At 43.6% G+C, this 27461-nt stretch overlaps 2 protein-coding genes across 2 annotated transcripts in view; both read right to left on the reverse strand.

Annotated features, from left to right (window-relative positions):
* LOC144890870 (uncharacterized) overlaps positions 1-27461 on the reverse strand; it is a 946020-nt gene that overhangs the window by 49356 nt on the left and 869203 nt on the right. The window lies entirely within an intron of this gene.
* LOC137433158 (uncharacterized) overlaps positions 18474-27461 on the reverse strand; it is a 70299-nt gene continuing 61311 nt past the window's right edge. The window contains exon 5 of the mRNA XM_068125611.2: positions 18474-24515. Within this exon, the coding sequence (XP_067981712.2) occupies positions 18814-24515 (5702 nt within the window). The 3' untranslated portion in view covers positions 18474-18813. The remainder of the gene's footprint in view (positions 24516-27461) is intronic.

Below are 27461 nucleotides of genomic sequence, written 5' to 3' on the forward strand. Positions count from 1 at the left end.
AGACACAGCTCTTTATAATCTTATTCATTCACATAGGAACACGAGACAGACACGGCTCGATCTAATCTTATTCATCCACATGGGAACACGGGACAGACACAGCTCAATGTAATCTTATTCATTCACATGGGAACACGGGACAGACACGGCTCCAACTAATCTTATTCATCCACATGGGAACACGGGACAGACCCAGCTCTATATAATCTTATTCATCCACATGGGAATACGGGACAGACACGGCTCGATCTAATCTTGATAATTCACATGGAAACATGGGACAGACACTGCTCTATCTAATCTTATTCATTCACATGGGGAAATGGGACAGACACGGCTCTATCTAATGTCATTCACATGGGAACATGGGACAGACACGGCTTTATCGAATCTTATTCATTCACATGGAAACACGGGACAGACACGGCTCTATCTAATCTTATTCACATGGGAACACAGGACAGACATGGCTCTATCTAATCTTATCCACATGGAAACACGGGACAGACACGGCTCTGTCTAATCTTATTCAGTCACATGGAAACACGGGACAGACACGGCTCTATCTAATCTTATTCATTCACCTGGAAACACGGGACAGACACGGCTCTGTCTAATCTTATTCATTCACATGGAAACACGGGACAGACACGGCTCTATCTAATATTATTCACATGGGAACACGGGACAGACACGGCTTTATCGAATCTTATTCATTCACATGGAAACACGGGACAGACACGGCTCTATCTAATCTTATTCACATGGGAACACAGGACAGACATGGCTCTATCTAATCTTATTCACAAAGAAACACGGGACAGACACGGCTTTATCTAATCTTATTCATGCACATGGGAACACGGGACAGAGACGGCTCTATTTGATCTTATTCATGCACATGGGAACACGGGACAGACACGGCTCCATCTAATCTTATTCACATGGGAACACAGGACAGACACGGCTCTATCTAATCTTATTCATTCACATGGGAACACAGGACAGATACGGCTCCATCTAATCTTATTCACATGGGAACACAGGACAGACACGGCTCTATCTAATCTTATTCACATGGGAACACAGGACAGACACGGCTCTATCTTATCTTATTCATTCACATGGAAACATGGGACAGACACGGCACTATCTAATCTTATTCATTCACATGGGAACATGGGACAGACACGGCTCTATCTAATCTTATTCATTCACATGGGAACATGGGACAGACACGGCTCTATCTCATCTTATTCATTCATATGGGAACATGGAAGAGACACGGCTCTATCTAATCTTATTCATTCACATGGGAACATGGGACAGACACGGCTCGATCCAATCTTATTCATTCACATGGGAACACGGGACAGACATGGCTCTATCTAATCTTATTCACATGGGAAAACGGGACAGACACGGCTTTATCTAATCTTATTCATTCACATGGAAACACGGGACAGACACGGCTCTATCTAATCTTATTCATTCACATGGGAACACGGGACAGACATGGCTCTATCTAATCTTATTCACATGGGAAAACGGGACAGACACGGCTCTATCTAATCTTATTCATTCACATGGGAACACGGGACAGACATGGCTCTATCTAATCTTATTCACATGGAAACACGGGACAGACACGGCTCTATCTAATCTTATTCATTCACATGGGAATACGGGACAGACACGGCTCTATCTAATCTTATTCATTCACATGGGAACATGGGACAGACACGGCTCGATCCAATCTTATTCATTCACATGGGAACACGGGACAGACATGGCTCTATCTAATCTTATTCACATGGGAAAACGGGACAGACACGGCTTTATCTAATCTTATTCATTCACATGGAAACACGGGACAGACACGGCTCTATCTAATCTTATTCATTCACATGCGAGCACGGGACAGACACAGCTTTATCTAATCTTATTCATTCACATGGGAACACGGGGCAGACACGGCTCTATCTAATCTTATTCATTCACATGGAAACACGGGACAGACACGGCTCTATCTAATCTTATTCACATGGGAACTCAGGACAAACACGGCTCTATCTAATCTTATTCACATGGGAACACGGGACAGACACGGCTCTATCTAATCTTATTCACATGGGAACACAGGACAGACACGGCTCTATCTAATCTTATTCATTCACATGGGAACACGGGACAGACACGGCTCTATCTAATCTTATTCATTCACATGGGAACACGGGACAGACACGGCTCTGTCTCATCTTATTCATTCACACGGGAACACGGGCCAGACACGGCTCTGTCTTGTCTTATTCATTCACATGGAAACACGGGACAGACACGGCTCTATCTAATCTTATTCATTCACATGGGAACACGGGACAGACACGGCTCTATCTAATCTTATTCATTCACACGGGAACACGGGCCAGACATGGCTCTGTCTTGTCTTATTCATTCACATGGAAACACGGGACAGACACGGCTCTATCTAATCTTGTTCATTCACATGGGAATACGGGACAGACACGGCTCTATCTAATCTTGATAATTCACATGGAAACATGGGACAGACACTGCTCTATCTAATCTTATTCATTCACATGGGAAAATGGGACAGACACGGCTCTATCTAATGTCCTTCACATGGGAACATGGGACAGACACGGCTCTATCTAATCTTATTCATTCACATGGGAACACGGGACAGACATGGCTCTATCTAATCTTATCCACATGGAAACACGGGACAGACACGGCTCTGTCTAATCTTATTCAGTCACATGGAAACACGGGACAGACACGGCTCTATCTAATCTTATTCATTCACCTGGAAACACGGGACAGACACGGCTCTATCTAATCTTATTCATTCACATGGAAACACGGGACAGACACGGCTCTATCTAATCTTATTCACATGGGAACACAGGACAGACATGGCTCTATCTAATCTTATTCACATGGGAACACGGGACAGACACGGCTTTATCTAATCTTATTCATTCCCATGGAAACACGGGACAGACACGGCTCTATCTAATCTTATTCACATGGGAACACAGGACAGACATGGCTCTATCTAATCTTATTCACATAGAAACACGGGACAGACACGGCTTTATCTAATCTTATTCATGCACATGGGAACACGGGACAGAGACGGCTCTATCTGATCTTATTCATGCACATGGGAACACGGGACAGACACGGCTCCATCTAATCTTATTCACATGGGAACACAGGACAGACACGGCTCTATCTAATCTTATTCACATGGGAACACAGGACAGACACGGCTCTATCTAATCTTATTCATTCACATGGGACAGACACGGCTCTATCTAATCTTATTCATTCACATGGGAACATGGGACAGACACGGCTCTATCTAATCTTATTCATTCACATGGGAACATGGAAAAGACACGGCTCTATCTAATCTTATTCATTCACATGGGAACATGGGACAGACACGGCTCGATCCAATCTTATTCATTCACATGGGAACACGGGACAGACATGGCTCTATCTAATCTTATTCACATGGGAAAACGGGACAGACACGGCTCTGTCTAATCTTATTCAGTCACATGGAAACACGGGACAGACACGGCTCTATCTAATCTTATTCATTCACCTGGAAACAGGGGACAGACACGGCTCTGTCTAATCTTATTCATTCACATGGAAACACGGGACAGACACGGCTGTATCTAATATTATTCACATGGGAACACAGGACAGACATGGCTCTATCTAATCTTATTCACATGGGAACACGGGACAGACACGGCGTTATCTAATCTTATTCATTCACATGGAAACACGGGACAGACACGGCTCTATCTAATCTTATTCACATGGGAACACAGGACAGACATGGCTCTATCTAATCTTATTCACAAAGAAACACGGGACAGACACGGCTTTATCTAATCTTAATCATGCACATGGGAACACGGGACAGAGACGGCTCTATTTGATCTTATTCATGCACATGGGAACACGGGACAGACACGGCTCCATCTAATCTTATTCACATGGGAACACAGGACAGACACGGCTCTATCTAATCTTATTCATTCACATGGGAACACAGGACAGATACGGCTCCATCTAATCTTATTCACATGGGAACACAGGACAGACACGGCTCTATCTAATCTTATTCACATGGGAACACAGGACAGACACGGCTCTATCTTATCTTATTCATTCACATGGAAACATGGGACAGACACGGCACTATCTAATGTTATTCATTCACATGGGAACATGGGACAGACACGGCTCTATCTAATCTTATTCATTCACATGGGAACATGGGACAGACACAGCTCTATCTCATCTTATTCATTCACATGGGAACATGGAAGAGACACGGCTCGATCCAATCTTATTCATTCACATGGGAACACGGGACAGACATGGCTCTATCTAATCTTATTCACATGGGAAAACGGGACAGACACGGCTTTATCTAATCTTATTCATTCACATGGAAACACGGGACAGACACGGCTCTATCTAATCTTATTCATTCACATGGGAGCACGGGACAGACACAGCTTTATCTAATCTTATTCATTCACATGGGAACACGGGGCAGACACGGCTCTATCTAATCTTATTCATTCACATGGAAACACGGGACAGACACGGCTCTATCTAATCTTATTCACATGGGAACTCAGGACAAACACGGCTCTATCTAATCTTATTCACATGGGAACACGGGACAGACACGGCTCTATCTAATCTTATTCACATGGGAACACAGGACAGACACGGCTCTATCTAATCTTATTCATTCACATGGAAACATGGGACAGACACAGCTCTATCTAATCTTATTCATTCACATGGGAACACGGGACAGACACGGCTCTGTCTCATCTTATTCATTCACATGGGAACACGGGACAGACACAGCTCGAAATAATCTTATTCATTCACATGGGAACACGGGACAGACACAGCTCTATATAATCTTATTCATTCACATAGGAACACGAGACAGACACGGCTCGATCTAATCTTATTCATCCACATGGGAACACGGGACAGACACAGCTCAATGTAATCTTATTCATTCACATGGGAACACGGGACAGACACGGCTCCAACTAATCTTATTCATCCACATGGGAACACGGGACAGACACAGCTCAATGTAATCTTATTCATTCACATGGGAACACGGGACAGACACGGCTCCAACTAATCTTATTCATCCACATGGGAACACGGGACAGACCCAGCTCTATATAATCTTATTCATCCACATGGGAATACGGGACAGACACGGCTCGATCTAATCTTGATAATTCACATGGAAACATGGGACAGACACTGCTCTATCTAATCTTATTCATTCACATGGGGAAATGGGACAGACACGGCTCTATCTAATGTCATTCACATGGGAACATGGGACAGACACGGCTTTATCGAATCTTATTCATTCACATGGAAACACGGGACAGACACGGCTCTATCTAATCTTATTCACATGGGAACACAGGACAGACATGGCTCTATCTAATCTTATCCACATGGAAACACGGGACAGACACGGCTCTGTCTAATCTTATTCAGTCACATGGAAACACGGGACAGACACGGCTCTATCTAATCTTATTCATTCACCTGGAAACACGGGACAGACACGGCTCTGTCTAATCTTATTCATTCACATGGAAACACGGGACAGACACGGCTCTATCTAATATTATTCACATGGGAACACGGGACAGACACGGCTTTATCGAATCTTATTCATTCACATGGAAACACGGGACAGACACGGCTCTATCTAATCTTATTCACATGGGAACACAGGACAGACATGGCTCTATCTAATCTTATTCACAAAGAAACACGGGACAGACACGGCTTTATCTAATCTTATTCATGCACATGGGAACACGGGACAGAGACGGCTCTATTTGATCTTATTCATGCACATGGGAACACGGGACAGACACGGCTCCATCTAATCTTATTCACATGGGAACACAGGACAGACACGGCTCTATCTAATCTTATTCATTCACATGGAAACACGGGACAGACACGGCTGTATCTAATATTATTCACATGGGAACACAGGACAGACATGGCTCTATCTAATCTTATTCACATGGGAACACGGGACAGACACGGCGTTATCTAATCTTATTCATTCACATGGAAACACGGGACAGACACGGCTCTATCTAATCTTATTCACATGGGAACACAGGACAGACATGGCTCTATCTAATCTTATTCACAAAGAAACACGGGACAGACACGGCTTTATCTAATCTTAATCATGCACATGGGAACACGGGACAGAGACGGCTCTATTTGATCTTATTCATGCACATGGGAACACGGGACAGACACGGCTCCATCTAATCTTATTCACATGGGAACACAGGACAGACACGGCTCTATCTAATCTTATTCATTCACATGGGAACACAGGACAGATACGGCTCCATCTAATCTTATTCACATGGGAACACAGGACAGACACGGCTCTATCTAATCTTATTCACATGGGAACACAGGACAGACACAGCTCTATCTTATCTTATTCATTCACATGGAAACATGGGACAGACACGGCACTATCTAATGTTATTCATTCACATGGGAACATGGGACAGACACGGCTCTATCTAATCTTATTCATTCACATGGGAACATGGGACAGACACAGCTCTATCTCATCTTATTCATTCACATGGGAACATGGAAGAGACACGGCTCGATCCAATCTTATTCATTCACATGGGAACACGGGACAGACATGGCTCTATCTAATCTTATTCACATGGGAAAACGGGACAGACACGGCTTTATCTAATCTTATTCATTCACATGGAAACACGGGACAGACACGGCTCTATCTAATCTTATTCATTCACATGGGAGCACGGGACAGACACAGCTTTATCTAATCTTATTCATTCACATGGGAACACGGGGCAGACACGGCTCTATCTAATCTTATTCATTCACATGGAAACACGGGACAGACACGGCTCTATCTAATCTTATTCACATGGGAACTCAGGACAAACACGGCTCTATCTAATCTTATTCACATGGGAACACGGGACAGACACGGCTCTATCTAATCTTATTCACATGGGAACACAGGACAGACACGGCTCTATCTAATCTTATTCATTCACATGGAAACATGGGACAGACACAGCTCTATCTAATCTTATTCATTCACATGGGAACACGGGACAGACACGGCTCTGTCTTATCTTATTCATTCACATGGGAACACGGGACAGACACAGCTCGAAATAATCTTATTCATTCACATGGGAACACGGGACAGACACAGCTCTTTATAATCTTATTCATTCACATAGGAACACGAGACAGACACGGCTCGATCTAATCTTATTCATCCACATGGGAACACGGGACAGACACAGCTCAATGTAATCTTATTCATTCACATGGGAACACGGGACAGACACGGCTCCAACTAATCTTATTCATCCACATGGGAACACGGGACAGACCCAGCTCTATATAATCTTATTCATCCACATGGGAATACGGGACAGACACGGCTCGATCTAATCTTGATAATTCACATGGAAACATGGGACAGACACTGCTCTATCTAATCTTATTCATTCACATGGGGAAATGGGACAGACACGGCTCTATCTAATGTCATTCACATGGGAACATGGGACAGACACGGCTTTATCGAATCTTATTCATTCACATGGAAACACGGGACAGACACGGCTCTATCTAATCTTATTCACATGGGAACACAGGACAGACATGGCTCTATCTAATCTTATCCACATGGAAACACGGGACAGACACGGCTCTGTCTAATCTTATTCAGTCACATGGAAACACGGGACAGACACGGCTCTATCTAATCTTATTCATTCACCTGGAAACACGGGACAGACACGGCTCTGTCTAATCTTATTCATTCACATGGAAACACGGGACAGACACGGCTCTATCTAATATTATTCACATGGGAACACGGGACAGACACGGCTTTATCGAATCTTATTCATTCACATGGAAACACGGGACAGACACGGCTCTATCTAATCTTATTCACATGGGAACACAGGACAGACATGGCTCTATCTAATCTTATTCACAAAGAAACACGGGACAGACACGGCTTTATCTAATCTTATTCATGCACATGGGAACACGGGACAGAGACGGCTCTATTTGATCTTATTCATGCACATGGGAACACGGGACAGACACGGCTCCATCTAATCTTATTCACATGGGAACACAGGACAGACACGGCTCTATCTAATCTTATTCATTCACATGGGAACACAGGACAGATACGGCTCCATCTAATCTTATTCACATGGGAACACAGGACAGACACGGCTCTATCTAATCTTATTCACATGGGAACACAGGACAGACACGGCTCTATCTTATCTTATTCATTCACATGGAAACATGGGACAGACACGGCACTATCTAATCTTATTCATTCACATGGGAACATGGGACAGACACGGCTCTATCTAATCTTATTCATTCACATGGGAACATGGGACAGACACGGCTCTATCTCATCTTATTCATTCATATGGGAACATGGAAGAGACACGGCTCTATCTAATCTTATTCATTCACATGGGAACATGGGACAGACACGGCTCGATCCAATCTTATTCATTCACATGGGAACACGGGACAGACATGGCTCTATCTAATCTTATTCACATGGGAAAACGGGACAGACACGGCTTTATCTAATCTTATTCATTCACATGGAAACACGGGACAGACACGGCTCTATCTAATCTTATTCATTCACATGGGAACACGGGACAGACATGGCTCTATCTAATCTTATTCACATGGGAAAACGGGACAGACACGGCTCTATCTAATCTTATTCATTCACATGGGAACACGGGACAGACATGGCTCTATCTAATCTTATTCACATGGAAACACGGGACAGACACGGCTCTATCTAATCTTATTCATTCACATGGGAATACGGGACAGACACGGCTCTATCTAATCTTATTCATTCACATGGGAACATGGGACAGACACGGCTCGATCCAATCTTATTCATTCACATGGGAACACGGGACAGACATGGCTCTATCTAATCTTATTCACATGGGAAAACGGGACAGACACGGCTTTATCTAATCTTATTCATTCACATGGAAACACGGGACAGACACGGCTCTATCTAATCTTATTCATTCACATGCGAGCACGGGACAGACACAGCTTTATCTAATCTTATTCATTCACATGGGAACACGGGGCAGACACGGCTCTATCTAATCTTATTCATTCACATGGAAACACGGGACAGACACGGCTCTATCTAATCTTATTCACATGGGAACTCAGGACAAACACGGCTCTATCTAATCTTATTCACATGGGAACACGGGACAGACACGGCTCTATCTAATCTTATTCACATGGGAACACAGGACAGACACGGCTCTATCTAATCTTATTCATTCACATGGGAACACGGGACAGACACGGCTCTATCTAATCTTATTCATTCACATGGGAACACGGGACAGACACGGCTCTGTCTCATCTTATTCATTCACACGGGAACACGGGCCAGACACGGCTCTGTCTTGTCTTATTCATTCACATGGAAACACGGGACAGACACGGCTCTATCTAATCTTATTCATTCACATGGGAACACGGGACAGACACGGCTCTATCTAATCTTATTCATTCACACGGGAACACGGGCCAGACATGGCTCTGTCTTGTCTTATTCATTCACATGGAAACACGGGACAGACACGGCTCTATCTAATCTTGTTCATTCACATGGGAATACGGGACAGACACGGCTCTATCTAATCTTGATAATTCACATGGAAACATGGGACAGACACTGCTCTATCTAATCTTATTCATTCACATGGGAAAATGGGACAGACACGGCTCTATCTAATGTCCTTCACATGGGAACATGGGACAGACACGGCTCTATCTAATCTTATTCATTCACATGGGAACACGGGACAGACATGGCTCTATCTAATCTTATCCACATGGAAACACGGGACAGACACGGCTCTGTCTAATCTTATTCAGTCACATGGAAACACGGGACAGACACGGCTCTATCTAATCTTATTCATTCACCTGGAAACACGGGACAGACACGGCTCTATCTAATCTTATTCATTCACATGGAAACACGGGACAGACACGGCTCTATCTAATCTTATTCACATGGGAACACAGGACAGACATGGCTCTATCTAATCTTATTCACATGGGAACACGGGACAGACACGGCTTTATCTAATCTTATTCATTCACATGGAAACACGGGACAGACACGGCTCTATCTAATCTTATTCACATGGGAACACAGGACAGACATGGCTCTATCTAATCTTATTCACATAGAAACACGGGACAGACACGGCTTTATCTAATCTTATTCATGCACATGGGAACACGGGACAGAGACGGCTCTATCTGATCTTATTCATGCACATGGGAACACGGGACAGACACGGCTCCATCTAATCTTATTCACATGGGAACACAGGACAGACACGGCTCTATCTAATCTTATTCACATGGGAACACAGGACAGACACGGCTCTATCTAATCTTATTCATTCACATGGGACAGACACGGCTCTATCTAATCTTATTCATTCACATGGGAACATGGGACAGACACGGCTCTATCTAATCTTATTCATTCACATGGGAACATGGAAAAGACACGGCTCTATCTAATCTTATTCATTCACATGGGAACATGGGACAGACACGGCTCGATCCAATCTTATTCATTCACATGGGAACACGGGACAGACATGGCTCTATCTAATCTTATTCACATGGGAAAACGGGACAGACACGGCTCTGTCTAATCTTATTCAGTCACATGGAAACACGGGACAGACACGGCTCTATCTAATCTTATTCATTCACCTGGAAACAGGGGACAGACACGGCTCTGTCTAATCTTATTCATTCACATGGAAACACGGGACAGACACGGCTGTATCTAATATTATTCACATGGGAACACAGGACAGACATGGCTCTATCTAATCTTATTCACATGGGAACACGGGACAGACACGGCGTTATCTAATCTTATTCATTCACATGGAAACACGGGACAGACACGGCTCTATCTAATCTTATTCACATGGGAACACAGGACAGACATGGCTCTATCTAATCTTATTCACAAAGAAACACGGGACAGACACGGCTTTATCTAATCTTAATCATGCACATGGGAACACGGGACAGAGACGGCTCTATTTGATCTTATTCATGCACATGGGAACACGGGACAGACACGGCTCCATCTAATCTTATTCACATGGGAACACAGGACAGACACGGCTCTATCTAATCTTATTCATTCACATGGGAACACAGGACAGATACGGCTCCATCTAATCTTATTCACATGGGAACACAGGACAGACACGGCTCTATCTAATCTTATTCACATGGGAACACAGGACAGACACGGCTCTATCTTATCTTATTCATTCACATGGAAACATGGGACAGACACGGCACTATCTAATGTTATTCATTCACATGGGAACATGGGACAGACACGGCTCTATCTAATCTTATTCATTCACATGGGAACATGGGACAGACACAGCTCTATCTCATCTTATTCATTCACATGGGAACATGGAAGAGACACGGCTCGATCCAATCTTATTCATTCACATGGGAACACGGGACAGACATGGCTCTATCTAATCTTATTCACATGGGAAAACGGGACAGACACGGCTTTATCTAATCTTATTCATTCACATGGAAACACGGGACAGACACGGCTCTATCTAATCTTATTCATTCACATGGGAGCACGGGACAGACACAGCTTTATCTAATCTTATTCATTCACATGGGAACACGGGGCAGACACGGCTCTATCTAATCTTATTCATTCACATGGAAACACGGGACAGACACGGCTCTATCTAATCTTATTCACATGGGAACTCAGGACAAACACGGCTCTATCTAATCTTATTCACATGGGAACACGGGACAGACACGGCTCTATCTAATCTTATTCACATGGGAACACAGGACAGACACGGCTCTATCTAATCTTATTCATTCACATGGAAACATGGGACAGACACAGCTCTATCTAATCTTATTCATTCACATGGGAACACGGGACAGACACGGCTCTGTCTCATCTTATTCATTCACATGGGAACACGGGACAGACACAGCTCGAAATAATCTTATTCATTCACATGGGAACACGGGACAGACACAGCTCTATATAATCTTATTCATTCACATAGGAACACGAGACAGACACGGCTCGATCTAATCTTATTCATCCACATGGGAACACGGGACAGACACAGCTCAATGTAATCTTATTCATTCACATGGGAACACGGGACAGACACGGCTCCAACTAATCTTATTCATCCACATGGGAACACGGGACAGACCCAGCTCTATATAATCTTATTCATCCACATGGGAATACGGGACAGACACGGCTCGATCTAATCTTGATAATTCACATGGAAACATGGGACAGACACTGCTCTATCTAATCTTATTCATTCACATGGGGAAATGGGACAGACACGGCTCTATCTAATGTCATTCACATGGGAACATGGGACAGACACGGCTTTATCGAATCTTATTCATTCACATGGAAACACGGGACAGACACGGCTCTATCTAATCTTATTCACATGGGAACACAGGACAGACATGGCTCTATCTAATCTTATCCACATGGAAACACGGGACAGACACGGCTCTGTCTAATCTTATTCAGTCACATGGAAACACGGGACAGACACGGCTCTATCTAATCTTATTCATTCACCTGGAAACACGGGACAGACACGGCTCTGTCTAATCTTATTCATTCACATGGAAACACGGGACAGACACGGCTCTATCTAATATTATTCACATGGGAACACGGGACAGACACGGCTTTATCGAATCTTATTCATTCACATGGAAACACGGGACAGACACGGCTCTATCTAATCTTATTCACATGGGAACACAGGACAGACATGGCTCTATCTAATCTTATTCACAAAGAAACACGGGACAGACACGGCTTTATCTAATCTTATTCATGCACATGGGAACACGGGACAGAGACGGCTCTATTTGATCTTATTCATGCACATGGGAACACGGGACAGACACGGCTCCATCTAATCTTATTCACATGGGAACACAGGACAGACACGGCTCTATCTAATCTTATTCATTCACATGGGAACACAGGACAGATACGGCTCCATCTAATCTTATTCACATGGGAACACAGGACAGACACGGCTCTATCTAATCTTATTCACATGGGAACACAGGACAGACACGGCTCTATCTTATCTTATTCATTCACATGGAAACATGGGACAGACACGGCACTATCTAATCTTATTCATTCACATGGGAACATGGGACAGACACGGCTCTATCTAATCTTATTCATTCACATGGGAACATGGGACAGACACGGCTCTATCTCATCTTATTCATTCATATGGGAACATGGAAGAGACACGGCTCTATCTAATCTTATTCATTCACATGGGAACATGGGACAGACACGGCTCGATCCAATCTTATTCATTCACATGGGAACACGGGACAGACATGGCTCTATCTAATCTTATTCATATGGGAAAACGGGACAGACACGGCTTTATCTAATCTTATTCATTCACATGGAAACACGGGACAGACACGGCTCTATCTAATCTTATTCATTCACATGGGAACACGGGACAGACATGGCTCTATCTAATCTTATTCACATGGGAAAACGGGACAGACACGGCTCTATCTAATCTTATTCATTCACATGGGAACACGGGACAGACATGGCTCTATCTAATCTTATTCACATGGAAACACGGGACAGACACGGCTCTATCTAATCTTATTCATTCACATGGGAATACGGGACAGACACGGCTCTATCTAATCTTATTCATTCACATGGGAACATGGGACAGACACGGCTCGATCCAATCTTATTCATTCACATGGGAACACGGGACAGACATGGCTCTATCTAATCTTATTCACATGGGAAAACGGGACAGACACGGCTTTATCTAATCTTATTCATTCACATGGAAACACGGGACAGACACGGCTCTATCTAATCTTATTCATTCACATGCGAGCACGGGACAGACACAGCTTTATCTAATCTTATTCATTCACATGGGAACACGGGGCAGACACGGCTCTATCTAATCTTATTCATTCACATGGAAACACGGGACAGACACGGCTCTATCTAATCTTATTCACATGGGAACTCAGGACAAACACGGCTCTATCTAATCTTATTCACATGGGAACACGGGACAGACACGGCTCTATCTAATCTTATTCACATGGGAACACAGGACAGACACGGCTCTATCTAATCTTATTCATTCACATGGGAACACGGGACAGACACGGCTCTATCTAATCTTATTCATTCACATGGGAACACGGGACAGACACGGCTCTGTCTCATCTTATTCATTCACACGGGAACACGGGCCAGACACGGCTCTGTCTTGTCTTATTCATTCACATGGAAACACGGGACAGACACGGCTCTATCTAATCTTATTCATTCACATGGGAACACGGGACAGACACGGCTCTATCTAATCTTATTCATTCACACGGGAACACGGGCCAGACATGGCTCTGTCTTGTCTTATTCATTCACATGGAAACACGGGACAGACACGGCTCTATCTAATCTTGTTCATTCACATGGGAATACGGGACAGACACGGCTCTATCTAATCTTGATAATTCACATGGAAACATGGGACAGACACTGCTCTATCTAATCTTATTCATTCACATGGGAAAATGGGACAGACACGGCTCTATCTAATGTCCTTCACATGGGAACATGGGACAGACACGGCTCTATCTAATCTTATTCATTCACATGGGAACACGGGACAGACATGGCTCTATCTAATCTTATCCACATGGAAACACGGGACAGACACGGCTCTGTCTAATCTTATTCAGTCACATGGAAACACGGGACAGACACGGCTCTATCTAATCTTATTCATTCACCTGGAAACATGGGACAGACACGGCTCTATCTAATCTTATTCATTCACATGGAAACACGGGACAGACACGGCTCTATCTAATCTTATTCACATGGGAACACAGGACAGACATGGCTCTATCTAATCTTATTCACATGGGAACACGGGACAGACACGGCTTTATCTAATCTTATTCATTCACATGGAAACACGGGACAGACACGGCTCTATCTAATCTTATTCACATGGGAACACAGGACAGACATGGCTCTATCTAATCTTATTCACATAGAAACACGGGACAGACACGGCTTTATCTAATCTTATTCATGCACATGGGAACACGGGACAGAGACGGCTCTATCTGATCTTATTCATGCACATGGGAACACGGGACAGACACGGCTCCATCTAATCTTATTCACATGGGAACACAGGACAGACACGGCTCTATCTAATCTTATTCACATGGGAACACAGGACAGACACGGCTCTATCTAATCTTATTCATTCACATGGGACAGACACGGCTCTATCTAATCTTATTCATTCACATGGGAACATGGGACAGACACGGCTCTATCTAATCTTATTCATTCACATGGGAACATGGAAAAGACACGGCTCTATCTAATCTTATTCATTCACATGGGAACATGGGACAGACACGGCTCGATCCAATCTTATTCATTCACATGGGAACACGGGACAGACATGGCTCTATCTAATCTTATTCACATGGGAAAACGGGACAGACACGGCTTTATCTAATCTTATTCATTCACATGGAAACACGGGACAGACACGGCTCTATCTAATCTTATTCGTTCACATGGGAGCACGGGACAGACACAGCTTTATCTAATCTTATTCATTCACATGGGAACACGGGGCAGACACAGCTCTATCTAATCTTATTCATTCACATGGAAACACGGGACAGACACGGCTCTATCTAATCTTATTCACATGGGAACACAGGACAAACACGGCTCAATCTAATCTTATTCACATGGGAACACGGGACAGACACGGCTCTATCTAATCTTATTCATTCACATGGGAACACGGGACAGACACGGCTCTGTCTCATCTTATTCATTCACACGGGAACACGGGCCAGACACGGCTCTGTCTTATCTTATTCATTCACATGGATACACGGGACAGACACGGCTCTATCTAATCTTATTCATTCACATGGGAACATGGGACAGACACGGCTCCATCTAATCTTATTCATTCACATGGGAACATGGGACAGACACGGCTCTATCTAATCTTATTCATTCACATGGGAACACGGGCTAGACACGGCTCTATCTCATCTTATTCATTCACATGGAAACACGGGACAGACACGGCTCTATCTAATCTTCTTCATTCACATGGAAACACGGGACAGACACGGCTCTATCTAATCTTATTCATTCACATGGAAACACGGGACAGACACGGCTCCATCTAATCTTATTCAACATTCAATTTAACATTATATTTTGATGTATTAACACTGTATTATTAATTTGTGATTGGAATGATGAATGATGCTGTTTGGAATACAAATAGAGATATTGAGTTTAAAGCACAATGAGGAAATGACGTAAGGGTTTCCATCTGTGACATTCGCGGATTCCCCATTTGCAGTTTCGCCATGGAATGGATGGAGCTACATTCACACTAGGTACGTTTTTTGTACAAGTCTTTCACAAACCTTCTGTCAATGTCTGACGTTCAACTGAAGGTGGCGCAGGAATGTGGAATTTAGTGGTTCATCGTTTGCCATTCGCCGTTTTTTTTACCCGTCATTCACGAACTGGTTGTCTATACCTGAAGTCAAATTTTTAAAAATACTTACATTATTTTCTAATCGGTATCCCCACCCAGGTCATACTGTCCTCGTCAACTAAAGTATGAAACAAGCCCGACTTCGCCGTTGTTAGACTATCATCGATCTTGTTTTGGAAATATTCCGGTTGGACCGGTGTTTTAGGTGGTAAGTTGTCGACAGCAACTGCCCAGGGTAGTACTACTGTTCGGACCTGATCGTTAAAGTGGTGCCCGGAACCATCTTACACTCTCCTGTCAGGATTTCTGGTCTTATTTTCTGTCTCACTCAAACTACAGCTACCGGGCTAGCTTTAATCTCTTTCTTACAAACAAACACCATACACTTTTCTAACTCATTTGCACTCCTGACCCTGACATTTTCTCTTTTATTTTATTAAAAACTCTGACCAAACGTGGCTAATATGATCTTTGATGTGGAAGAACTCATGTTTGTTCATGGCATCCTCCCCCTCCACCTATATGTATGCCATCGTAAGGTTTAAAGGCCCCCAAAAGTACTTGAATTTCAATAAAGTTTGGCCGCCATTTTGTATTACAGGAAAACATTTTAACAATCTTCTTCTCTCAAGCCGCTTAACCGATAAATGCAAAACTTTCAATTAGATGATCAATCACCCAATGGAAATGTACTTTGTTTTCAAGGATGTCACCAGTCATGTGGTATGACGGCCATATTGGATCATAAGAAAACCTTCAGAGAATTTCTTCTCTGAAACTGCTTGACTGATCAATGTGAAACCTTACATATGTGATCAACTACACGTCGGAAATATAATGTGATAACAATGACGGCATTGGTCACATGGTCTGACAGCCATATTGCATCAAAGGAAAACCTTTAAAATTCATTTTCTCTGAAACCACTTCACTGATCAATGCAAAACTTAAAATATATGATTGCCTGTCTATGGAAGCATTTGATTAAAATAAGCTTATCCGAAACATAATATGGCCGCCAGTGATGTCATAATACAGAAGGTGGACAATATCTAAAAAAAAAAGATGAATTATAGAAACCTTGAAGTTGCACCTTATCAAATAGGGCTATTTTTGACACAACCAGAAGTGACGTCATCATACGGAAATGGGCAATGTCCCAAAAAAAATAAGGCTCAAAAACAGCAGGGAATTGCACTACTGTGAATGTCATGTCAATACTACCTGACCTAAAATGTGTATTCTAAATCCAGCTCTTGTTTTTTTTTACCCTGATTCATCCATCACTACACTATTTGACAAACGGCCTGGTGAGCCACAGGATAATTTGTCCTTTATTTTCTGATAATGACCATAAAGCCATTAGAAAGCATTGGAATTTTTTTTTCTTGAGACTTTAGCCTTTGGAGAAGCTTGTAAATAGGTTACATGAAAGCCAGACATTTTAAATATATCAATGTACTTGTGCAAGATGCAATATAGAAAAATCAAGAGAATTGTATACAGATTTGAACCTTGACTTACAGCATCATGAATAAAGTGCTTCGACTGGAAACATCAAACGGGTCGCTTTGAAGGTTTATTCCAAAAAAGGAAATGACAAAAGATTTAGAATCATATCTTAGAAAAGTGCAAATACATCAAAGTTCTGCCCACTAACTCAACTCATTGAGTTACGTCTGTTGTGGGTAGTTTGCTTTACAAGCTAATGCAACTGCTTGGTTTCATCAGCTGCGATGATGTGGATTGGAAAGAGGGCAGAAAAAGGGGCAAAGGTGAGTGCAGTAAATATTTATCAAAATATAAAGCATAAAAGGGTAAGGCCAGTATTAATAGAAATTTTCAGATGCAGATAAAAGACGGTAAAACAGTTGTGGGTTATTTACATGCAAACAACGTTTTTGATTTATGCTGAAGAGCCATTATGGCCAAGAATTCGACTGATGTTGTGTGTCCCCCTTGTTCCTCCAGTTTGCTTTCCTCCTTCTGCTCCACCATGAGCGGCTGGAGGAGGCATTGTCATACCACCCCCACCCATACCAACCGACACCAGGCTTTCACCCCCAGAATTGGAAGCTACAGTTATTTCTGGGAAGAGGGATGTCAAATTGAAGCTTGGGAAGAGAGGAGGTGCAGGTTGAGTTTGAGGTCCAGGCTGTGGAGCACAAGGTGAAACAGTAGCAGAGGCTCCCCCAGGAACAGCATGGGAGCGAGGAGTGTCTGAAAGAAGTGGGGGAAAACCAGGCTGGGGAAATGCCACAGGCCGAGGGGGTGATAAAAGTGGTGGTGCAAAAGTGGCACCTAATGCCCCACGGGCAGGTGGCTTTTCTGAAGAACTAACAAACAGCTGGTTGGAGAAGATAGGAAGTGGTGGAACATCTGCAGAGGGTCTTGGAGGTGGGTAGGCAGGAAAGTATGGGGGTGGACCATCAACAGTAAGTAGACTGGGTGGTGGGGGGGCAACTGGATTATGATGGTGATGTGGTGCTACAGATCCTGAGCTTGAAGTGAGATGGACCTGGTGTGAAAAGTTTGTGGTGGAAGCTGCAGGTGCAACTGAAGCTGCCATTGAGCCACCAGTAGAACCATCTGCTGCCACAAAAGGAAAGGTAAAATTTTGGACAAAATGTGAAGTGTCTGGAAGAAATGATGGACAGCGACTACTTCCATATGTTGATTGAACAGCACCCCTGGATGATTTTGCCCGAGCTCGGGCTTTATTCTCAGGAGTTTTCAAACCACCACTACCACCTGCAGTAGAAGCAGACCGATGATCTCTACTTCCATTTCGGCTCCCTGGCACACTTACAGCCAGTGAGCCAAGGTCCTCAGAACGGGTGTGTTGAGTGGCACGATGGGAATGTCGTCCAAGTTGCCCAGTAGTACGACCAAATCCACAAGAACCCATTGTCTCACTCTCAAGTCTGGGACCATATGCAACAGAGCTCCCAGCAGAGGAGTAAGACTGCTGTGAGTGCTGGTGATGAATAGAAGGGTGCATGGTTGCAACCATCTCTGGTACTGGCTTTGTTGTTTCTGAAATTAAGCAGCGTGGAGTACCCAGTGCTGAGGGGTTATTGACAGGGGAATAGTTATCAGAATAAGCTGGAGGAAGTTGGTGACTTACCCGATTTTGAGTCATTTCTCTACTTCCACGCCTCTGTGTAACCCCACCTGCAATTAGGGATTCAGCAGAATAGCTAGAAGATCGTAGTGGAACACAAGGATTCTGAAAACAAACATCTGGAACAGTTTGGTCATTGAAATGTGCTGTACCATGGTGTCTTCCTGAAGTAAAGCCATGATAATGAGGGAAATCGAGTCCAGCTGAAGCACTCCCACTCTCCAATAGCCCCAACTCTTCAGGAGATGTAAAGGAAAATGGTGGGGCACCAGAGTGTGAAGATTGGCCTGAAAGGTGATGATGATGATGATGATGGAGGTGGTTTGAATGGTGAGAATGTGGAAATTGATGTTGAACATGCTGTGGTTGTTGTTGGGGACATGGTGGCATAATATTCTGGGAAGTGACACTATTCTGAGGAGCAGATGGTGCCAATGGCCTTGTAGTATGGCCAGCAAAGTGCACAACATCAGACGTTGACGAGAGACATGAAGATGGATTGACCTGGAGGTTTTTTTGAGGAAAACCTGATGGAGCACATCCATCACCATGAGGCCCATGGTAATATTGTCTTACTCCTGCAGCCTCTACCAGCCCAAAGTTGGGTGTTGCATGCCGGTCATACGAATGAGAGGAAGCAGGTCCTCCATCTCGCCCATGTTTTCGTCTTTTTCCAGAAGTTGGCAAAGGATGACCACTGCTGGGTGAGGAATTTCCTGAATGTCCAGAATATGACCGCTTGGCCAGAGTTGTACGTGAGGAATATGTCCCGAGATTTCGCATGGGCTGACCCCGAATGTCACGTAGTTGGGTGAGGAATGGTAAGTGTCTTTCCCCTTCAGAATCTGCTGCCTGTTGATGCAAAGTAGGACAGTGAATAGGTAAGGCACCAGTCTTATCTAGAGATTGATTTCCTTGTATACCATTCCCAGCAGGCCCTTCAAATCCACGCAGAGTTGGGAAAACCCCCTCATTTGATGTTCTTCCTCTGATTTCTGCACCAAAAGCAAAAGAAGTATAAGCACAGGAAGAGGTTGGGATTGTCGATGAAGTAGAGGGATATGCTGTAGAAACAGATGTTAGAGGTTTGACACAAACATCTGAGAGAGTCTGACTGCAAGCCGAAGATGTAGGTGTAGGGGGTATAAAAGGAACAGTTGTTGGTGGAACTGAAGTGCTGGAAATACCTCCACTGACATGCCATGACACATCACATGATGCAAATGTTACAAGAGGATTTGTACAAACAGAGGAGGAAATATCAGCTCCACATGTAGCAACATTTGTGGTCGAAATAACTGGAAAATGGTCATCGACTTGGCAAGTAACAGTATTCAGACTTCGTTTATCTGTAGAATGGTGAGTCTGCATTGGCAATGAAGTGGCAGCAGAAACAGCTGGGGGACTGAACAGGGCTTGGGCAGCAAGAGCTACAATATCACCTGGTGAATCAGGGTTTGGACCTCCTACAGTATGCCCTTCAGCACCCCCAGCCTGACAGACATCTGTAAGTAAACATGCAACAGAGAATCCTCCAAAAGCTGAGGGAGGTGTGTGATCAGTCTGTGTCCCATCGGCCACGCATTCCTCAATACCCTGCTTCTCTGAGCCTTTCCCACTGCCATCTGGCCTAACATTTAAAACTTGGGTCTCCAGCCCACCTTCATTACTCCTTGTACCCACTTCAGCAGATACAAGTGACGCATCTGAAGAAGTTGGATCCAACGGTGGTGGCAGTGCATTTTGTGAATCTTCCTCATGATCTTTATTGCCTAAAAGACCAACACTGCCATCATCTATCGCATCACAATTCTCATCATGAACTCCTGTAGTGGCATTATTGGGATTCTTAACAGAAGTTGCACAATTTATTGGTGTGATCAAGGAAGATGATGCTGTAGCATTGGCAAGTTTGCATTCTTTTGTTACTGTTATTCTTGAAGTATCAGTGTTGCATTTTCTCAAAGACTTTGAGGCCATATCAGCAGAGGTCACAGTAATTTCTGACACAAAAACAGATGCTGATGGTGACCCAGAATGTGTGTTAACAACCTTTTGTCCTGTTTTTGTAGCATTACGAGAACCACCAGTTGTGCTTTGCTCCATAACACTACAGGTATTACTTACAAAATTATCAATCGCCATGTCTCTATTGCTTAGCATATTGTCCTTTGCAAAGTTGTCCAACGGATGTGGTGTTTGAGTTGCTACAAGCCCTTCTGTGGGCAAAGATGGGGCATGCTGTGCATTGTCATTTTCAGAGGCAGTAATACATTTTGAGAATTCTATATCTGAAGAAATAATGCTTTGTGATGAGGAAACCCCATTTTTTTCGGCTGCGTTGCTGTTGTTTAAGGTGGCAGGCCAGGTTGTACATTTTTCCAATACAACTGTAACAGGTGTTTGCGAATTCAGATATTTTGATGCTGAAAGATTTCCACTTTCTACGTTGACAGACTCCGGTAACAAAGTTTCCCCAATCTGAGAGACAACAGCTGTGGTGTTTTGACTGGGCTTGGAGGATGCACCAACCTTATCTAACATATCTGGAGCTGTATTGTCTGATACAACATTCTCCACCATCTCAAGTGATGCATCTTTAGAAATAATTGATACATCTTTATTTCTGTTTTCAAACTGAACTGCATTGTCCTCTGACACCCACGTGCTCCCATCTTGGTCTGCCACTATGTTAATGGAAGGACCATCTTTATTTATTGTTATACAAACTGTGTCAACTTCTGTTGTGACCACATCGTCTGCTTCCACAACTGCATTAAGCTGCACAATACTTTCTGTTGCTGCCACTGTTTCTGAAGGCGAAGGAGAGGATACAGCAGAAACTGTTGAAATTGAGGTGTGACCAGGTGGGGATGGTGGAACTAAAGCTGGAAGCCCAAGGGTTGAGCAATGTTTTCCATCTGTTGACACTGGTGGAATAGATGAGTTCAATACCTGTTCATTTACAGTTTTTGAAAGTGTGCACATCGTACCAGATTTTTGTGGCTTTGCCCGTTGGGTAACTCGTTTTGCTCTTGCTCTCTGCCTTTCACCTCGTCCATTTGCCCTCTTATTTGTTACCGACAAGGTTGTTGAGGCTCGATATTGACCAAGCAAAGTGTGAACAGTGGCTGACTTCTGGTTGATTGATGGCAATTTTCCTTGTGAGACAACAAACTTAAGAGAAGAATCTGTTGTCTTGGCTAAACTCAAATTCGTTTTCTGACCGTGACCATGCATTGTTTTAATAAATGGAGCTCCGGCCCCTTTGTTTAAGCCAGTAAGAGCTCCAACAGCAGACAATGACACATTAGCCATGGTTTCTAAGGAATTAAAGTTTGGTTGAATGATTTGCAAAACTCCTGAGTTATTGGCACCTCCAACCCCTACATGACAGACTGGTTCTGTAGGTCTGGGATCAGGTTGAATGCTTTGCAAAGAGCCAAAAGCCCGAGTTCCTCTTATTTCATTACCATCATTTAGTGGCTGCACATTGAAGATATGTTCATCGAGTACAATTGTTTGCTCAGTGGGCCCAGTTTCTCCAACAGGAGTACAATCAACCCCGGGATCATTGGAGGGTCGGGGAAGGATGCTTGGAAAATGATGACGAGAGGTTGATGATCCCTTTAATGATGTAAATGGTTGTGCTGGATGCAGAATGACGAGTGGTTGCGGAGGAGACAATCGTGCTCGTGGGGACTGCACGATGATAAAATTTGAGGATGTGGCAGGTGTTGTCGTTTTAGAACTCTCCCTGGTTAAGGAATCATCTAAAACCTCACAACTACCTGTGACTTTAAGCAAAGCAGCTACATCTGAGATTATGGTTTGGGTTGAGCATGGGATAGAAACCTGGGGACAAAACCCTTGTCCAACTTGTAGAGTTGCCCATGTTGTCATTGTTCTAGTACCAGCACCACCACTGAGCCCTGTAGGTCTGAGGGAGGAAATTGAGGAGGAATGTGAGGAGCAGATTCCAGGGTCTGGTGGTGTCTCAAGCCGAGGCTTAACAGGTTCAGCCTTTCTTGTAACAGTCAATCTACATTTACCAGGCTTGCCATTTGTTCTTTTCTCTTTTTTATTTGTTTCTCCATCTTGCCTTTTCCCATCTTTTGTCTCCACTTTTTCTTGAATCCTTGTTTGTCCTTGTGAATCTTCTCTTTCAGATTCCACAAACTCTAAGGCACCTGGACTTATGAACTCAACATTTATCTTGTCCCCAGTCGTTGAGGCAACTGAGGTGCCATTCTTGCTTGAGGCAATGAGCCTCGATTTTGCATTCCCTCTTGTTCGACCACTCCCTCCTCTTGCAAGTCGAGTCGCATCATTATTTGAGTTTTTTCTTTGTCGAGATTTCACCCTCCAATGAAGGCTAGGGTCGGGGTGTGAAGAAATAGAGTGGGCTTTAAGCAGACTACAAAGGCGAACATTCTCTCCACGAAGCCAGGAAATCTTGGATCTCAGCCGAGCTATTTCATCAGCTGTGGAATGGTGGGAGGAAGGAAAAGAAAAAAAAACTTTATGGGGTAATAACTTGCACGAATAAAAGTTAATCTATATCAAAAGATTTCAGAACGGAGTTTAAAGTTGCCATTTATATGAAGGAGCATTTCCACTATAATGGACTGACTGGGTGAGATGTGCATTTCCCCACAAATTGTTTAGCCATGTGAGTATGGAGGGAGATAAAGCTCCAAAACTTTGTGGAAAAAAAAAAGAAAAAGGAATTGCTTAATATGAAGAGCTGTTTTAACAAGATACTGACAGTGATAATACTAGAACGGCACTCAGTAGAGAGCATACCTCTGCCAGGTAAACAGTTTATGTTTTGTATCCCGGAGTAGATCAGAAAATCACAATACAGAATCACATTTAATCAAAATCATCCATCCACAACCTTTTGAGATATCCTGCTATACAGTCACGTGATGGCAATGTACAAAAGAGCGCGCACAGCTGTCAGGACGAAGGTGTTGATTGCGGAAAGTATGGATGGACTGAAGGAAAATACGAACAAGTGGAAGGAATGTATGGAGACAAAAGGTCTGAAGGTGAATATCGGAAAGACGAAGGTGATGGCAAGTGGTAAAGCATGTGGTGAGGTGGAAAGAACTGGGAAGTGGCCGTGTGCTGTGTGCAGGAAGGGTGTCGGAGTGAACTCCATTCAATGTACAATGTGCGCTGAGTGGGTTCATCAAAAATGTAGTGGTCTGAGAGGGTCATTTACCAGTGTGGCAGCTACATTCAAATGTAAGGTGTGCACAGAGGGAGCTGCAGATGGAGGAAATGTTGAGTTGGATCTTGGAGACGGCGTGAAGCTGGAAGGTGTGAAAACATTTTGCTACCTCGGAGACATGCTGAATGGAGAAGGTGGATCAGACTCGGCAACGGTTGCTCGAGTGAGATGTGCATGGAAGAAGTTTCGGGAACTGAGTGGCGTGCTGATGAGGAGGAGAGTGTCGCTGAAGCTGAAGGGAAAGGTGTATGCTGCATGTGTGAGAAGTGTTATGATTTATGGGAGCGAGACATGGGTAATGAACGTAGAGCAGCAACGAAGGCTGGCAAGGGTGGAAATGCGAATGGTTCGATGGATGTGCGGAGTATCGTTGAGAGAGAGGAAGACAAATGATGAATTGCGAAAGATGATGGGAATATTGCCTGTGATTGATGTTATGAAGAGGAACAGGTTGAGATGGTTTGGTCATGTGTTGAGGAAGGATGAAAGTGACTGGTTGAGAAGAGTGATGGAAGTTAATGTAGAAGGAAGTAGAGGACGGGGAAGACCGAGAAAGACTTGGCTAAAGATGGTGGAAGAAGAAATGCGGGCAAGGGGGTTAACAAGGAGAGATGCAGAAAATAGGGCAAAATGGAGAAGATTGTCATGGGGACCGCAAGGCTAACCCCCGCTCTAGCAGGGAAAATGGCCTGAAAATGCATGTTGTTGTTGTTGTTGTTGTTGTTGTACAGTCACGTCAAAAAGTAAGTACACCCCTGGTAAAGTTTTGACTTTTTCAATATATTTCAACATACAGCTATTTGATCTTCATTTCAACAATATTGATAGATAAAGGTGATATAATATAACAAATATCATGAAACATTTACATTTTGTAGTCCATTGTATAATTTAAATAAACATAAATGCAAATTTCGCATGTGAAAAAAGGAAGTACACCCCTACATTTATCACTACTTCAAATACCTAAAATTAGAATCAGGTCGATTCTCGGAGATCTCGGAGACGGTGGGAGGGATTTTCGAAGCTCCACACGGTCTCCACGTTTTTCGAAGTTAAGTCTGTTCACAATTGTATTTTGTCGAAACTGTATTTATCTTTTTGTGTGTGAAGTTATTGTGTGCAACTTTGGTTGTTTCTCGGTGTTTATCTTTCATAAATTGATCGTCTGTTTGCCGTGTCGCGAGCAAGGCCTTTGCCGCGTCGCGAACGATTTGAAATCGAAGTTAAGTGATTGTTCCCATTTGTATTTTCGTTAAAACTGTATTTATTTAAGGTGTTGTACGTATATTGTGTCCCGACAAAGATTTTTCGGTGCAAATCTTTCATACCTGTATTGAAAATCGTGTTAATTCGTGTCGTGTCTTGAGGCCTTGTACAGTGTGCACTGTACAACCTTGAGGCTTTGTTTTTCTCTCAGCGGTCCGTCGTTTGTGATCCAATAACTTTCGTTCTCTGTATTCCCAGTCTTTTCACCCATAGCCTACTTCCTTGTGTAAATCTCAACTCAAAAAAAAAAAAAAAAAAAAAAAAAAAAAAAAACATTTCCTTCTCTGTTCTCATTCTTATTAGTTCGTTCGTTCTTCGACCACGTGTTTCTCCCCCATTTCCCCAGATAGTTTTCACTCATTAACCTTCAATGTTTACACTTTCCCCTCAAGTTATGTATTCCGTCATATTTTATAACACCTTTTTCTTCTTCTTCTTTAAAAGGCTGCTTTCGACTTGCTCACCAAATCAATTCATCCCCAAAAAAATATCCATCTCCTATAGTGCCTTTTTTCTACATTCCCTAAATTCTCCTGCACTCCATCCTCCATCCAGCGTCCTTAAACGTATTTTTAACTCGAAGGTCACAAGAAACTCATTTTGCAATAAATGTTCGTTTCCCATAAATCGTACACTTTCAAAAATCCAATCTCACCCCTCCCCTCCAAATCTTCCCCATAACCCCTCCCCTCCAAATCTTCCCCATCACCCCTCCCCTCCAAATCTTCCCCATCACCCATCCCTTTCAAATCTCCCCCCTTGCCCCCTCCCTCCTAAACTACCCCCTCACCCCTCCCCGCCAAGACGCCCCCTCGCCCCTCCCCTCCTAGACTCCTGCCCCATCCCTTTCAAATCCCTCCCCTTGTCCCTTCCCTCCCAAACTCCCCCCTCACCCCTCCCCTTCAAATCTCCCCACCCTCAT

Source organism: Myxine glutinosa, chromosome 1 (assembly GCF_964187855.1).
Source record: "Myxine glutinosa chromosome 1, kmMyxGlut1.1, whole genome shotgun sequence".
Taxonomy (NCBI): Eukaryota; Metazoa; Chordata; class Myxini; order Myxiniformes; family Myxinidae; genus Myxine; species Myxine glutinosa.